Here is a 16709-nt window from a genome sequence, read left to right as displayed (position 1 = left end):
TGGCAGCCCCGTAGTGTTATAATTTGTTTTTTTTTTAGACACATCCCCTGGTGCAAGGTGTCCAAATGCCAACATTCTAACTAGCTAAAAAAAAACAAAAAACAGCAGCATTGTCAGGAATGTTGGGCTGTAGTAGCAGTGTCATGACAATGTCCAAAAATACTTTTGAAAAATCTGGGCACAGCAATTTAAATTCAATAGTTTATTCATTATTCACAGTAAAACAGCACCAGCTAAGTCAGGATGATGTCCCATATTCAGAAATTGGTCCTGCTTTCTTTCCAGAAGCACGACGCATTGTCTGTTGTGAAGGCAATCCTGCATCCACCAGGCTAATGTTTACAGATTGGAAGAGGAAAATTGCTTCCTTTATGTAAGAGCGTTGACAAGGCGTGTAGCGCTCCCTGGACAACCTTTTGGGTTAGCCATCTTTTTTGGGAACAAAAATCAGCTGACATTGACTGACCTCTCCTTGGATAGATTACATGTGCCAAATTCTCGAGGGTCATTTGCACACAGGACACAAACAGGGTACAAGTATGTGAAAGCAAAAAGCAGAAAAAAAGAGGAGAAGACGTACAGTAAACAATCATCATTTACTCACTTGGACATGTATTGATGTAGTTTAATGAGTCACCTTTAAATCACCTTTTCGTCAAGAAAATAATCTGGATTGTTTACATGTGTAATGAATGCTGAAGTCACGGTAGGTCATACCATTTATCTATCATATTGTGGCTACGTGCTCCATAGTTTAAGCAATTTTTGACAGTGTATATTGTTGTTACAAACTTATTTAGTTAGTTAGTTAGTTAGTTAGCTATGCATAGTGGAGGTACTGGTGTACAAAGCATGAATTTCAATATCTACAGGTGGTAACTGTTTCTATTGAGAGCAAGTGATTCATTTGTTAATTTTGTATCCACATTGTGTGAGAACAATCCATGTATTTTTGGCAAACTGAGGCCAGAACATATAACTTAAAATGTGGAATTTTAATTTAATCTTAATTCAAATTGAATGTCAAGAAGATGAGCAAGGTACAGGTTGCCCAAATAGACAACTTTAGTCAGAATTAATTTATTCGCCAAATGTTCTTTTTTCCTGATGGCAGTTATGTGGGCTATGTTTGTAGTATAAGTACATAAAGTCACATACAATATGGCACAAGTACAAGAGGGTGTTACATGACAGGTACAAAAGAAAGTCCATAAGTATTTTCTTCCTAGATCTCAGAGATTTTGTTTTACATAGAAATACAAGGTAATAACTAGGCATAGAGAAATAACAAGGCATATTTGACTTGAGAAAACTACTTATAGTCACATTTTCATGCCTCAAGAATTATTCAGGAGTGCTGCTGCTTGGCTCTGAAATTGTTGAATGACCTTGTCCAGAGGTCATAAGGCTCATAATGTGAACATCACACCTGCATAAAAACATGTCTGATGATGATTTGCGTTATATTTACATAGCAGCAGGTGGGAGCTTCACCCCTGTGAGAAACTTCACAGTGTGTGTCATTTAAAAACCTTTGGAACTCCACTCCTAATCATTCGAAGCTCAGTTATTCCATTCTCCCACATGTGGTGTGGTATTCTCTCAGTTGCACAGCTTTTTATGTTTTTCTTTTTCCATGGGTGATGAAATTTTTTGTTTTACCTTTTAACTGACAGATGGTTACACCAGCAGGGTTTCTATACTCAAATCTTAGTTCTTTTAATTTAGGCTCCAAACTCCCTTTGGACTACCCTCGATGTGACACTGATCATTTGGGACTAGTGTCCTGGAGGGATTGTTGTCAGCAACCCACACTGCTACATTGCACCTGGCCCATATCTGTCACATCCAGTCTGATACAAACCTTTACCTGCTCTTAAAGAGGAACGATAACTACATGCACACTAACGTAAAATCGGTAGCCCCATCTTTATTTCATTATCTAAAATGCAGAGAAAAACACAAAACCTAATGCTTTTAATGCCACTGAGACACATAAACTCAGATGGTCATTTGAGTAAATGCTTCCTCTCATTAGATGAAAATATTGTATAATGATTTTAGATTTGATAACTGTCGTGCAGATTTATGTTTATGCACAATGGGTAGAAATTGTGTTTCCTGCTTGTTCCAATACTCAATTTGCTTCAGTTTCCCTCTGACTTTTTGGTGTTAGAAGGTAAAATATATAAATGTTGGCCCATTCATTTCATTTAAGGAGATTATGAGAAGCCTGACTGGAGGGTCTAGGAAGGTAGTAGGAGGCAGGCTCGAGGAACTCATTATGTGAATATAAAAGTTTTATTTTATATTCGACCAAAGTACATGTGTACTATAGGAAGTGTAAAGAAAAAACAACAAACAACTAAATAACAAACTTGGCCTAACTGACATAATTAAGGGAAACTCAAGTAAACATCACATGCACACAGCTACATGGACATTTCTCTCCCTTCTAAACAATAACCTTAGGCAGAACCGTACATCTCTTTTAGGGTTGCCTCAGTCCACACCAAACAGGTAATATCACTGTTACTTGTATCAATATCAATCAATATCAATGTATCAATATATATAACATTATCAGTATAAACATTCATCACCATTTTGGCAGGAAAACTCTATAATCATTTCAAAAACAAATAAATACTAACCAGCTTAACATGTTATACCAAAGATGTAGTATCAGAATCAATAAATAATTTAACTTAAAGAATACCAGCAAATAACAAAATGTGACGCATAACAATAACCCGGGAAAATTAGTGTTTGCAATGCTATAGATTAAAGATTAAAGATAATATAAATAAGAAGCATGGTTAGAACATTTACATAAGTGTAAATATGACAAAGTATGCCACTTTGTCACAGACATTAAAGTATTCTCATAATAATCTTTAACACAGTAGTGGAAATAAAATGATATGTAGATTGCGTATATGATTAAGCTATTAATTACTAATATTAAAAAGTTGATTTTGTACAACACTAGCCAAAATAAATGGCAGTTTTATGAGCATGTCTGTCTTTTTCCAGAAATAATCAGTGACAGTGCACCGTTAGCTAAAAGCTGCCCTGGTTAAAAAGAGTCATTTTAGGTTTTTTTTCAAAATCTTCCTTGGGTAGCTGTTCAGTATACTTTTGAAATGATTAAAAAATTATGCCAAACACTTTGTGTCACCAAAGTCTATGGCATTGACTAGTACAAGACAGCCAGAGTATTTTAAGGAGACAGACTAATTTTGTTCCAATAATTTTCAGACCTGATAACAAATGAACCATACACAGCTAAATGTAAAGCAAGACATCTGATATGATAACATGAAATACAAGGATGTTCCAAATCCAATATGTATTATCAGCGCTCCCTAACTGTCAACAATAATTGCAGTTCGGTGAATGGTGAGTAATTGCTAACCTTGTTCATATTTATTCAAACTGGGTCAGTTCGCTTCCATGCTGTTTTCCCCCTATCAAATACGCACAGCCAGAGCCTGCTTTTGTCCAGCTGACCAGTAATGTGCTTTTATTTACACCAACAGCCCTTTCATTCCTGCTCGTTGTAATGGATCATAGCTGTTCTCTGGAGATCTAGCACAATGTTTGGAATGATCCATTTTCTGACAATATTTTTGGCAGCTGTCATCGTAGATTATGCCTATTGATGGAGATGTTGAGGCTGTTGAGATTTGCTTCAGGATGAATCATATCCAATTTTCTAACATCTTTGCTGAAAGGCTAGCCTGACCATATCTGTTATGGTAATGATGTATCCACCTAGATTTAGTTACATGCTCACACATTCATACATACAGAAACACCCACACACTTTACATTCGCATTCTCTTGTCCTCATTTAACCCCTCATTTTATCTACAAATATAAATGGATATACTTCACTGTATCACTGTATCTACTGGATTCCTTTTAAGAGAAGAAAAGTAAATAATTTGATATCAATACTAGTACAAAGAAAAGGGAGAAAACAATGTCTGAACCAGTGTCTTACTTTGAAGCTGAATTTGTCTCCAGATATTTTTAGAGTAACAACCAAGGTTATTTTGAAATCTAGCTGTGGGTGTATTACCAAAATTGTAGTTTGTAGAAAGATATTGCTGAATATTTTCACGTGTGGACAAAGAGACTATAAAGACTGCAAAATAAAAAAGATTAAAAAGATCTTAGTAAATGTGAGATACATTCATGGGAATTACATGGATACATTTGGAAGGTGTGACAAGTACATGAATACGCTAAGACAAATAAATGTATGCTGTCCTATATTTACAGCGTTATGACTGTATTGTTGCACATTTGAAACAAAGAAAATCCTGACTGGCATTTCTCTCACAGTGTTGCTGAGAAACACGTTCCCATAAAGGATGAGAAGATATAATTCATGATCAGCACAATGCAGCCTTTAGACAAGGATCTGCCTCATCTCCCCTGTAAAGGATTTCAACATGCCATGCATGATTCAGGAAGCCATTATATCATTTAAACAATGCCTCAAAAACCCTCAAGACAGCTGCAGGAAGTAGTTTGGTGCGGCCAGGATGTGCTAAAAGTGTAAGGCAGTTTGAAGTTGCACTTAAAGAATGACCAAAATATTGTCAAGTATCCAAGAGGAGCTCCAGCAGCGTTCTTTCACTGTGCTTTTTGCATTAGATGTCAGTATGTGTCGTCTTTTGCTTTGAGAGGGTCTGAATGACCGGGGTTCATCCAGGACCTAATGCATCTGACCTCCTTTCACTAATGGAAATGGGCCTTTTAGATTTACTCAAGGCTGAAATCACTTGTTCTCTCTATCCAGTGCATCTACTCCGAAACAGAGGCTGCTCGCTGGCCAGTAACAACTCACGTAGCTTGCAGGGATTTTTCCCATGTGCGTAACCTAAGCCATTTCATAGAGTGAACTTGTTGTGTGTTATGAATACAGATAGGTAGCCCTGGATAATGGCTGTTACTTTCCAGGGAACAGACATGCAAGTACAAACTTTGACACAAGTTGTGCATATACTTTTATTTGATGCAATACACACTTGTGCAAAAACCCACTCTGGATTCAGCATGTCCTTGGCTTGTCATGTTCCATTTCTCTTTCCTCTTCTCAGATCATTAAGGGGGAATTGATGCTGCCTGTTCATTATACAAGAGCTAAATGGAACCACAATGAAAATCTGCCCCTCACTGTCACTCATGATTGCATTATTCCATTACCGCCTAGCCGCAGAAGGCTCTCAAGTCAAATCATCAAGTACAACCAATGGTGCTTTCCACTTCCTATTTCCTGCTTCCTGTTTCTCACCATGAATCTTTAACTAACCAATTAGTAACCTCTTATTTGCTGTTGTTCCAGTTTGTTGTGCCCTGCACCATTGGAAGATATTGTTTCAAAAAGAGCCATTAAATATAAATAACCCTGTCAGGATGAGAGCTTGGATATATTATTTAGGGGAGAGGAGGATATTACAGCTGTTCCCTGTGTGGGTCAGATGGATCAAACCAAGAAGTTATGGTCGGTACAAGTCACAGAGGCTAGGATGCAGTTCATGTCAGGAGAAACCGCAAGTTGAAATACAAGTTGAAACCAAAACGCAGCTCCTCTTACTATGTGTCTTAAACCAGTCTGTGAACTTCCTGAAAGGATTAGTTCAACATTTTGGGAAATACACCTTTTTGCTTTCTTGCCAAGAATTAGATGAGAAGATTGATACCATTTGCATATCTGTTCCTTAAATATGAAGCTACAGCCAGGAGATGATTAGTGTAGCTCAGCTTAAAGACTGGAAATTGGGGGGGGGGGGCTAGACTGGCTCTGACCAAAGGGAATAAAAACAATCCACCTACCAGCACCTATAAAGCTCACTGATGAATGGATTTTGTCTAATTTTCTAATCTCTACAAAAACTGAAGTGAAAAAAATTACAAAAATTAAGCTGATTACAAGACTCAAGGATTTGACTGCTCCTGGTGATGTAATTGTAATTTTTTCCCTTTGGTTTTTGTATAGATTAATTGTATTAAACGTAATATATAGCGTGTTAATAAGTGAGCTTTAGAAGGTGTCATTAGCCAGATTTTTTAGCTTGGGAAGGACTCAAACAAGCTATATCCCTCTGTTTCCAGTTTTTGTGCTAAGCTAAGGTAACGGTCTCCTTGCTGTAGCTTTGTGTCTCTCTCATGATTGTATTTACTGTACAGATAAGAATGGTATGAATCTTTTAATCTAACTCTTGGCAAGAAAGTGAGTCAACATATTTTTCTAAACTTCAAACCATTCCTTTCATTCCAAAGTACATCTATCAATAACTACCAATTGTTTGCAGACATATGAAACAAACAAGAGAGTATTTACACAAGATTTCATATATTGTAAAGTGTTTGTACATTATAAAATTTAAAATGTGACACATTTTAAAGCAGGAAATGTGGGTATTATTGGCACAAAACAGAGGGACAGGTTTGATTACACTGTGTTGTCCAAGTTTCAGTCTTGTGTTGTGTTCTTTGGATGATCACAAGGTCAGTATGTCCTCTACAGGTCCAACCCACAGAAAAAACACCCACTCTGTACTTGTTAAAAAGGGGCATCCTCACATGCAAATCACACATTCTCAGGATTCTATGTCACGTCATGATTAGCAAGGTTTGCAGTAATATGTCAAAGCCCACACATCCTCTTGCCCCCTAAAGAGCAGAAGTGAAGAATACTGAGTCAGTAGATGAGTGTCCAACTCATATCTCAGTTATTTCCTGTACAATAACGCCAAGTCATCACTTAGACAAGTTTTTAACAAAGGCCAAGATTGCTTTTGGGACAGGGATGTAATATGGTCCAGAGCAATCTGTCCTTGTGTCAGTATGTCAAAACACCATCACTGGTTTTTATAATGCTAGAGATTGTTAGTGCAAAGCTTCTCTGACTACACTCCATTTGGTTGATGGCAGTGGGAGTCTTTTACAGAAACTTGTTATCATGGATGATAAAAAGTAGACCAGGTGGGACCATACTGAATAACATGATCTGTAATACATTGGTTTTATTGGGCATTATAGAGTTTTTTATACAGGAGCTGAAGCTTCAGGTTGGATTTAAGGTCCTTTTCTGCGACATGAGAGGTGCAGAGGTAGATGGTTGTTGCTGTTTTTTTTTTACGTACAACCACTTTCTTTGTGTTTTTAAATACATTCTTATTAGGTAATAAATCCCAAAACGAGGTATGAAAAAGAAGGCAGATAAAATAAAGAATATGAGATTAAATAAAATATAATTTAATGATATAATGGTAATACAGTTACACACTTATTTAATTTTAACACACAGGACTGTGGCAAGAAAAACAAGGGGTGTTTTTCAGCAAAAAAGTTGTGGTGGCCGGTCAGATACATGCAAGCACAGATTTCTAAAAGATAACTTTGTATAGTAAACTCTGATGATTGTTGCAAATCTTTTCTTTTTTTAAAATCCTATCTTATAATAATATAAACTGCTTTGCAGAGTTCTGGTGTCTGATAAACCCTTAGATTGACAGATCTATAACTCAAACTGGACTCCCTATATTGTACTCCATGTCTCAGTGGTACCTGGGGCAACATGTCCCCACCAGTGCAGGCTTCTCCACTGTCTTAACGCACGGCTGTTATTGGTCTGAGAGCCTGCTTAGTCATTTGACCATCATCCCACTCCTCATTTTTCCATCCAACCTTTAAGTCAAGTATGCCACTGTTATAAAGAGCTGCTGTGGATGTAAGTATCCACTATCCTGCAAAGGCAGTCACATACTCTCCGCATGATTACACAACAAACACAGTTCTGCCACAACATTACAATGGTAACTGTTTAAAATGTTCTCGCTGATTGCTGTACTGAACCTGTGAAATTTTTACCATATTAATTCATCCAACAGTGAGTAATTGTTCTTCAATTATGAACTACGTTTTTAATCATGGAAGGCAACCTGTCCAATCCACTAATTGTTTTATCCCTGAAGGCATCCACTCAACCTGAAGTAATGAGACTGCTGACGAAGCACACATTATCTGTACATGGGTATAGATGATGTATAATTACAGTATGTGTTTTTGACTTGCACCCTGCATGTCTCACATTCATTATCCCTGACTTTGTTCGCAGAGCTTACCTTCACATGGATCTTCAATGAGTACCCATCGTTTGTCATCCAGGATACACGACGATTTGTTTCCCAGAAGACAGGCAACCTCTACATCGCCAAAGTGGAACCCTCTGATGTGGGCAACTACACTTGTGTAGTCACCAACACTGTCACCAAAAGCAGTGTGCAAGGACCACCAACTCCCCTAGTGCTGCGGGTTGATGGTATGAAAGTACCACCCTTCCTGAACTGTTTCACAATTAAAAATTGAGACCATGCAACTTTAAAATTACAAGTGTAGTGACTTTAATTAGCTATAGCCTGGCAAGATAACAAGTTTAAAAAGGTAAAAGTTTTAGCGGGTGGACATTGATTTTGCCAGCTGCTCTTTAACTGGCTAACCAGCAGTTTGAATCATCTGTGCTCATTTATTACTTGGCTTACAAAATTAAACAGTTTACTTTCTGGTTTGCATGTTCATTGTAATGTTATGCTCAGACAAAGATAGTCTTGTGTAAATACACACTACTCTGTGTTGATATTTAACTGGACTTCTGCTGCTCAGTGTGCTCAAAAGAGTGGTGAGTCTCTTGGTCAAACAGACTGGCCGATCAGATGAGAATTTTTTTCTTTGAAGCTGACTGTTATCTGGCTACCGGGTTTGAACCCTGGGAGGACTGGTGTCAACCTCATGTGGGAACAAGCAACTGCATCATTTCATCTCTTTCTTTTCATGTCAAAACAAGATAGGTTTTTAATTATGCTTGGTGGATATTTGATGTGATATAGACCACCAATATAGGCTTGGAGTGTAATTTATAGATTGTATTTTAAACCACAAGCCAAACATTGGTCATAAAAGTCACAAGTAGACACTTAAACCAAGTCCTCGGTCACAGTGCAAGGAAAACTAAGTGTTCAAAGAAACCGACTTATAATTTCTTTTTGCTAAAACAGTCGTGGCCTACACTTTGTTTTGATTGTGTTTCTTTGCGACCTTTTCAAGCCTTAAACTGAAAGAATTGCCTCAAATTGCATCAAATCTATGTTTCTCTTTGTAACTCCAGGTGTGATGGGTGAATACGAGCCAAAGATCGAAGTTCAGTTCCCTGAAGTTGTCCCTGTTGCTAAGAGCTCAACCATCAAACTGGAATGTTTTGCACTTGGAAAGTACGTCCCACTGTGAATAATTATACCACAGTCATAACTATGCCATAAGTTGTTTGCTGTACCAGTCTTAGCTGCTTGGTAATGTGTGGATACCATTGTGAAGTGATTTTGGGAGCAGCAGATTTCACATTTTAATGACTTCTTCTTGTTCTGTAAACCCAGAATGCACAGAGAACAAACACTAACAACTTTCACAATAATTTAATGTTGACATGCTTTGTCATTTTTTTCAAATATTCACTGGTGTCATACACTGTACTTGTCTTCAACTAAGCAAAATCCCTGGATAAAAATGATCTCCAGGAGTATTTTTCATTTCATGGTCTTGCTGTGTTGTATTTTCATACCTTTAGCCCAGTGCCAACTATCACCTGGAGAAGAGTGGATGGAGCCTCTTTTGGCAGGAAGGTGGAAATAAATAAAGCCAGCGGAGTTTTAGAGATCCCTTACTTCCAGCAGGAGGATGCAGGGATATATGAATGTGTAGCTGAAAACAGCAGAGGAAGAAACTCAGTTAAAGGAAAGCTGTCTTTCTATGGTGAGTAGGAGGATGGTTTTGCTGACTTTGATCTAAATCTTATCTTACTTCACCCTTCTCATCTACGGAACCAGAAGATAGCTTATGCCTTCAACCTGTCAGTCATCTTCCTAACATATCATGTACATTTATAGACTGTTAGGAATCTTATGCCCGTTGATTCATAGCCTCAAAGGTTCACTACAACTGAGCTCGATTGAAAATCTTGCAGAATCAAAGGGTTGCTTCAGTTTGAGTCAAACAGAAAGTTTTATTTGTTGTATTGCAATCTGTGTCTTTTATTAGAACTCATATATAACTGCATCATATAGTGGAATTTGGTATTAAATTAAACTATTACCAGTAGTTCATTTCTGACAAGGTCTTTATTGTGCCAGTGGCTAACACGGGCTGTAGCGCACACAGATTTATACCACCTTTCAGGGAGAGGTGATTTTTCCCTTACCAACACTGGACTTATGGGCCATATTCTGAGAAAGCTTTTAATGGCCATTGATGAAAGATTTTTATGGTTTCTCTCGCCATCATTTTGCAGTTTATGCATTGATGATGTCTGCCCACAAGGCCCTGTAGGGATGTGCTTGACTGAAATAATCAAATCCAGATTTTTCTTTCCTGTGAAGGAGGATGCCTTTGATATGATAATACAGGGTTTTTTCAGGACCTGTGGGTAAGATGAAATGCTCACAGTACCTTTAGGTAGGCTGCTGATTAAACTTGCTTTACTTTAAAGAGAAGTGCCTCTTCACAGAGCAGTACAGAGACTGGATCTTGACAAGTTAAAGTTCCAAAAACTGGGGGAAATTGTATGATCATTTATGGTCATTTTGTAAACAAAGTCATGATATTTCAACAACTTGTATCTATCACTGACTTGGTACCATGTTGTATGGCCTCTATACCTTTTCTCTACTGTAGCTGTGTGGAAGTCATGTTTCCCCTTGTAAGATTTAAGTCTTGTCTTATCTCAAAGCCTCGCAGATTGGCCAGCTGCCAGGTGATAAAAATCTGTAATGTCATTTTAAACTCCCATAGACAGGTGCTTGTGGGACATCCATCAACTCTATAGAAGAACAGGAGAATCAATATTGGGATGTGGTGCTGCAACACCCAACCAATGCGGGCACAGGAACAATAAGGGGTGACTTCTCTTTCGATTTCCCACATAATTGTCCTTCTGTAGTTCCAGGGGATTTATGAAATTAGATCATGGTTTAGCAGTTGACTGCATTTGAATGGGCTCACACACGATCGGATTGACTTTGTATAGAAACTGCTTGCATCATGTCTTCGGTTCCATTATGTTATTTCTGACGGTCTCATTTGTAATATTGTTAACAGCCTGTCATGTACTATTTGTTTCTGTATAGTGATGCATTTTCCAATTCAGTACTGCTTGCTCGTTTCCAAATGTATTTATTATGCAGTTTCTTTTCACGAAAAGAACATAAGGAGCAGATTTTTTGATTAAAATTTTTTTATCTCAATTAACATATGGGGCTGCTCTCCTGAAGCTCTGTGAGCTTTTTAAATATTACTTCAGTGAGAATTTGTTTAAGTCCCTGTGTGTGGGTGAGTTTTTGACCTGCTAAAAAGTCCATGACACTGATTGTACCGCAGATACTGAGCAATCTGTACTCTTGTATTCCCAGAGCGAGATAAGATAAAAGGCTATTTCAACCAAGAAAAATTAATTGTATTATTATTAAGATTATTACATTATCAAACATTATCACAGCTAGGCAAGCAGACAGACTGACTTAACTACCTTGTTCCCCTTGACCCTGGCAGGGCGGCTTGTATTTATGTGGGTGCTTCACAAGGGCCATAAATCTTACACTGTTGCCAGAGATAAGGTGCTAGTCATTTATATGACAGGAGAAGCACTATCATAAATATAGAGGTATTTTCTCTATAGATTTCTGATGCTTCAAAAGACAAGTCGATGCCTTCAAATGGAGTGCAATCTGTGTTACAAACTGCAATGCTAAAAAAGAATTACAACCCATTCATTGTAAGAATCGCAAAAATAATCCGGTCAGTAAAATGGATTCTTGTAAAGGATTTGCATCAATATAGCTAATTCAAGCTGGCTTTAGAAAATCTAATAGCTTATCTTTTACCCTTTAACCTTAAAGTGAATGATTTCAACCATTCACTTTTGATCCTTCCTCATTTTAAGCTCGTACAGTTCTTTTTATTAATATTATTTTCAAGTAAAGGTCAGTTTTGAGTTAATTGGAAGTGGATTTATGATTTGTGCCCTTAGATGCTTCTTTAATTAACCAATTGCCTGCTTGGTTGGTTCATTGATTTATTGTAGAAGTGCTGCATACTGATAATGGTCAAGCATTTGTGTAGCATTAATGTGTTAATTTACAGTATGTGGTTTGTGACCTCTCAGCTGCACCTCACTTGACCGAGAAGCCTCAGGATGTTCAGAAGACCATTGACGACACTCTTGTGTGGGAATGCAAAGCCAGTGCCAAGCCCAAACCTTCGTACCGCTGGCTGAAGAATGGAGAGCCTCTGGACCCCATCGAGGTAAGGTATTTTTCTTTTTTTTAATTGCCTTTAATTGGAAAAAAAACATGAACACGAGATTGATTCCTCAATTCCCTGCATTACAGAGGGCTGGCATCCCCACCCCACTTCAAACGTTAATAAATGAAGAAACAAAAAACATGAAGGAACAATAAAGCAAAGTGCGCCCACACAATCAGTTTGGAACAGGAAACATCAGATGATCAGTGCTAATTTGTGCTCTCTAGCTTAAATCAACACCCAGTCTTATAAAGGTGTGTAACACTCTTTTGAAAACAGACATATTATGACTGCTGAAAGCTGCAATGTTCAATTTAACAGGCTTCTACTTAAATGATATTTTGTCAATATGTTTCTGATATTAAAACAGCCATTAAGCAGTTCAATGAGTGGATATGTCTCAGATGAAAGCTGATAAGACTACAGTATTACAGTATTACTTAAATGATACGCGAAGTGTTAGCGCGCTGTTTGCTGGATTCATTTTGCTCAGAAGCATAAAATGGTTCCAACTCATAGGCTTGTACTTGGCAAGCACATGCCACTTTGAAAGGCTTGTATTTGCTTGGGACTAAATTTGGCATCACAATTGTGTGTGTGTATGTGTTGGGGGAGGGTGTTTGTATGTGTTTTGCAAAGAAGCCAAAGTGATGCCATTTTCTGCCTGTCATCAGCCGGGGACTCGACAATTTAGCACTCAATCTCTCCTATCTGCTACTCTCAATTTCGTCATTAAGTTTTGTTCACTCTGGGGAGGGTGAAAAATGCTTTATCATCCAAAATACATTTCACATTTAGGCAGTTTGCCTTATTTTGTGTTATTGTGCTTCTTGAGTGAATGTGCTTTCTGCGTGAAAAGAACAGCTCCAGTGAATCACAGTCACTGATAGTGTAGAGTTTGGATTAGGTAATGAGATCAAGAAACGCTTTTTGTTTGGTTAGACGTGTTTTTTAAGGGACCAGGTGGGTTTAGTTTCTGTAACTTCAGCTGAGAGCTGGGTACTTATATTCAAGAGTTGGGTACTTAAATTTGAGAACTGTACACACACTGAATAAGTTTACAGAGTTTTGAACTAAAAATGGGTTGCCATTATGACACAGAAGTAGTTATGTGCAAACTCTGTATGTAGAGCAAATAAAAATTAAGGTAACTTCTCTGTACATGTGGCTATATTAATGAGGTGGGGTGTTACCATTTTCAAAATGCCACCATCAACAGCAGCAACAGTAAATCAATTTCCAAACCCAAAGGTCAGCGATGTAGAGAGAGAGGTAGAAGGAGAGGAAGGCCAAAGGGGCCATTTGTTATTCCTCATTAGAATGGATCAGTCTTCCTCTCCCTCTCTCTCTCTCTCTCTCTCACTCTCTCTCTCTCTCTCTTTATCTCAACATCTCTGTTGCTATCTTTCTCTTTCTTGCGATCTCTTTTAAGCTTTTTTCCTCCCACTTTTTCCCGTCTCTATGACCACCTCATTTTGGGCTCCCTCCAAGGGAATTAAATTGTGCAGAGGAGGGCTGTCACTTCAAAATGTCACCCTGGTGAAGCAAAGACCTACTTGTATTTTTCCACTCCAGCACCCTTCCCCCTTTCGTTACATACGTGAGTGTGTGTTTTTGAGATTTTTCTACCTTTGACCTCCAAAGTCAGGGAAAAGTTACTGTGTCCATGATTTGCCCTTTTCATAGCTCAACCTGAAACAGTGCTGCTATCGGAGAAGAGTCAAGCATAATTAATGATGACCATAAAGCAGACGAATGCCATAATTTGTCTCCAGCGCTAAAGAGATTGTGATAGAGCCACCGCTGAGTCTCTGGGGTTTTTTTTAACAGGGCATTGGGTACATTGTAATGTGGCAACAATCCATGCACTTCCACAGATCTCTTTCATCTCTTTCATCCCCCTGGGCCCTTGCACTGTGTAACCTAAAAAGGACAATCTATTATCTATTCAAAGTTGCTAAGGCTCTCTCTGTCTCTCTCTCTCTCTCTCTCTCTCTCCCTATTTCTCTCTCTTTCTCTCTTTTTCTCTCTCTTTCTGTTGCTCCCTCTCTCTCTCTATCATCCTTTTTCCTTGAACACTGAACACTCATATAAGTATCCAGTCCCAGCCGAAAACCCAGGCACTTGTGTTCCACTTGGAAACTGCTGCATCCACCGAGGACCCCCTCTGGTGGTGGCTTTAGCACCAGGTCAGCCGTGTGTCCATTGTGTGACTAGGCCTCAGAAAGAGCCCTATTTGAAGATCCTCAGCAGTGTCACTGACTAATGTTAAGGGACAGTCCCTGTCTTTTCAAGTGGCCGTACTGTAATGACTCCAGACGACAGACAGACTGGCGGTAGGACCCTCTGGACTACTTTGTCAGTGACATTAAAAGGTCCAGCTACACTCAATGGGAAGGATCAAGGACAAGAACAATGAGTGCTGCCACACTTAAATTGACACGACTATAAAAAGGGAGCAGAAAGCAGTGCCAAACCCATGTAAAGGTCAGAAGGAGCAGTGGGACGAGAAGAACTTTATTCAGGTGTTGTTATTACTGTCCATACTCTGTGTAGGCATTTTTAAAACTGCATGTATTCATTTGTAAACAAACATCATCACCTGCTAAGCATTTCTTTTCTCTGACACCTAACACTATGATACTTTGTGGAGTATAAATCCGCCTGCGTGCTTCAGCTTATGCCTGACTAAATTTCAGCCACCGTTTGATGATGTCTTAGTGCTATGTTAAGCTGAGAGGGGTTACATCTAGTCACAGCGGGCCTATTAAGACCACGGAAAATTAGAAGTGTTTCAATTATCAACCCCCCCAAGGAGAGAAAAAGTGTGGCTAAAGCTTGAATTAGATCAGGCCATTCTTCAGAATGAAAACAGTTAGCATCGTAGTACTTATAATGTCCATATATAGCCCTAATCGCCCCCGCCTCAACGCAGTTTTAGTCCAGCATTCTCATATTAACACCTTGTATGTGATACTGTTATGGCACTAATTGGACTGATTATATGCTAACCTTGAAAAGATCTCACACATTTCTTTTATAAAGTGAAAAGTCAGTCTTGTCTTAGAAAAAATACTTACTCTAGATTGCTGTATTAGCCATGGATGATAGGTTGGTCTAAATTAAGGTAAATACTCCAGGTGCTGCTCCAAACAAGACATAAAAAAAGCACCATTAGGATAAAGAAGGTCTCGTAATATCTGAGAAGTAACAGAACTTACAGTGACCTTTTATTACTTTATCAAACCCACTTATAGAACCACTGCAAACAACAGAACAATAATGCTAGAAACTATTAAAATACAATAAACCACACACAAACAGTCTAAAGCCATTCTATTGTGCTAAGTAAACAAACATAATGTCCTGAAATAAAAAAATTAATGATATTAATATTGCTGCTGAGTACTTCTTTACAACGGGCCAGCATAAAATGAATCCATGTGTGTGTCAACACTGTAATTACTATGTAATTGCTTGTAACTATCATCATCCTTAAAGTATAAAAATGAGCACTTACAACACATTAAAGGCTGGTGGTGGATGGTTTGATCGTTATATTGACATGAGTGTAAAACTGTCAGTCTTTAAACAGGCATAAGATTTCAGGGAACTATAAATGTAACTGATTTTTGGAATTTACCTTGCTATAGTCACCAGCAGAATAGACTATTGTAATGCCCTTTTCACTGGCCTTCCTGTGAAAGCCATCCAGCAGCTTCAGTTCGTTCAAAATGCAGCTGCCCATCATCTGACTAGGACCAAAAAATTTAGCCCATGTCAACCCAATTCTCAAACAAGTCCACTGGCTATCTGTTCATTACAGCACTGACTTTGAGGTTTTGCTCCTGGTCTACAACGCATTGAATAGTCTGGCTCTGGATTACATATTCGACATGCTGCCAGTTTATCAACCCGACAGATCTCTCAGGTCACAGGACAGCTGTTTCCTCCAAATTCCAAGAGTGCAATCAAAATCTGGACACAGAGCTTTCAGTGTTTATGCAACTAAAGTATGGAACACCCTACCTGCTGAATTGAGGTTTGCATGCGGTCTGTCTTTATTCATGTTATAACCTATTCTCTATTGTTGTATCTCTCTTTAGAGCACTTTGAATTGCTTTTGCATGGTACTGTACTTTACGAATAAATTTGAACGTGAAATGCTCATATAGTATATAAGAAAACCTTGAATCTATTATGGATATACTCTGTGCTTTATCTGTGCATAATTTATGATGGTTTTGTTATATAGACAAGTGTCAGTACTTCTGAGGGATCAATGTCAGATTTGCTAAGGGGATCATCAACTGAGGTCTCTCAGACAGCATTCTTGGACC

At 38.3% G+C, this 16709-nt stretch overlaps 1 protein-coding gene across 4 annotated transcripts in view; it reads left to right on the top strand.

Moving 5' to 3' along the window:
- cntn3a.1 (contactin 3a, tandem duplicate 1) overlaps positions 1-16709 on the top strand; it is a 70281-nt gene that overhangs the window by 27042 nt on the left and 26530 nt on the right. For all 4 annotated transcript variants that reach the window (XR_005709441.1, XM_040153813.1, XM_040153812.1 and 1 more), the window contains 4 exons: positions 8138-8341; positions 9185-9287; positions 9641-9825; positions 12230-12369. Coding sequence is in view for 3 of the 4 variants with exons in the window: in XM_040153813.1 (XP_040009747.1) it covers positions 8138-8341; positions 9185-9287; positions 9641-9825; positions 12230-12369 (632 nt within the window). In the remaining variant the exon portion in view is untranslated. The remainder of the gene's footprint in view (positions 1-8137; positions 8342-9184; positions 9288-9640; positions 9826-12229; positions 12370-16709) is intronic.

This window comes from Xiphias gladius, chromosome 18 (assembly GCF_016859285.1).
Source record: "Xiphias gladius isolate SHS-SW01 ecotype Sanya breed wild chromosome 18, ASM1685928v1, whole genome shotgun sequence".
NCBI classification, from domain to species: domain Eukaryota; kingdom Metazoa; phylum Chordata; class Actinopteri; order Istiophoriformes; family Xiphiidae; genus Xiphias; species Xiphias gladius.
The sequence above is the reverse complement of the archived record's forward strand: the minus strand, read 5'-3'. Positions and strand labels throughout refer to the sequence as shown.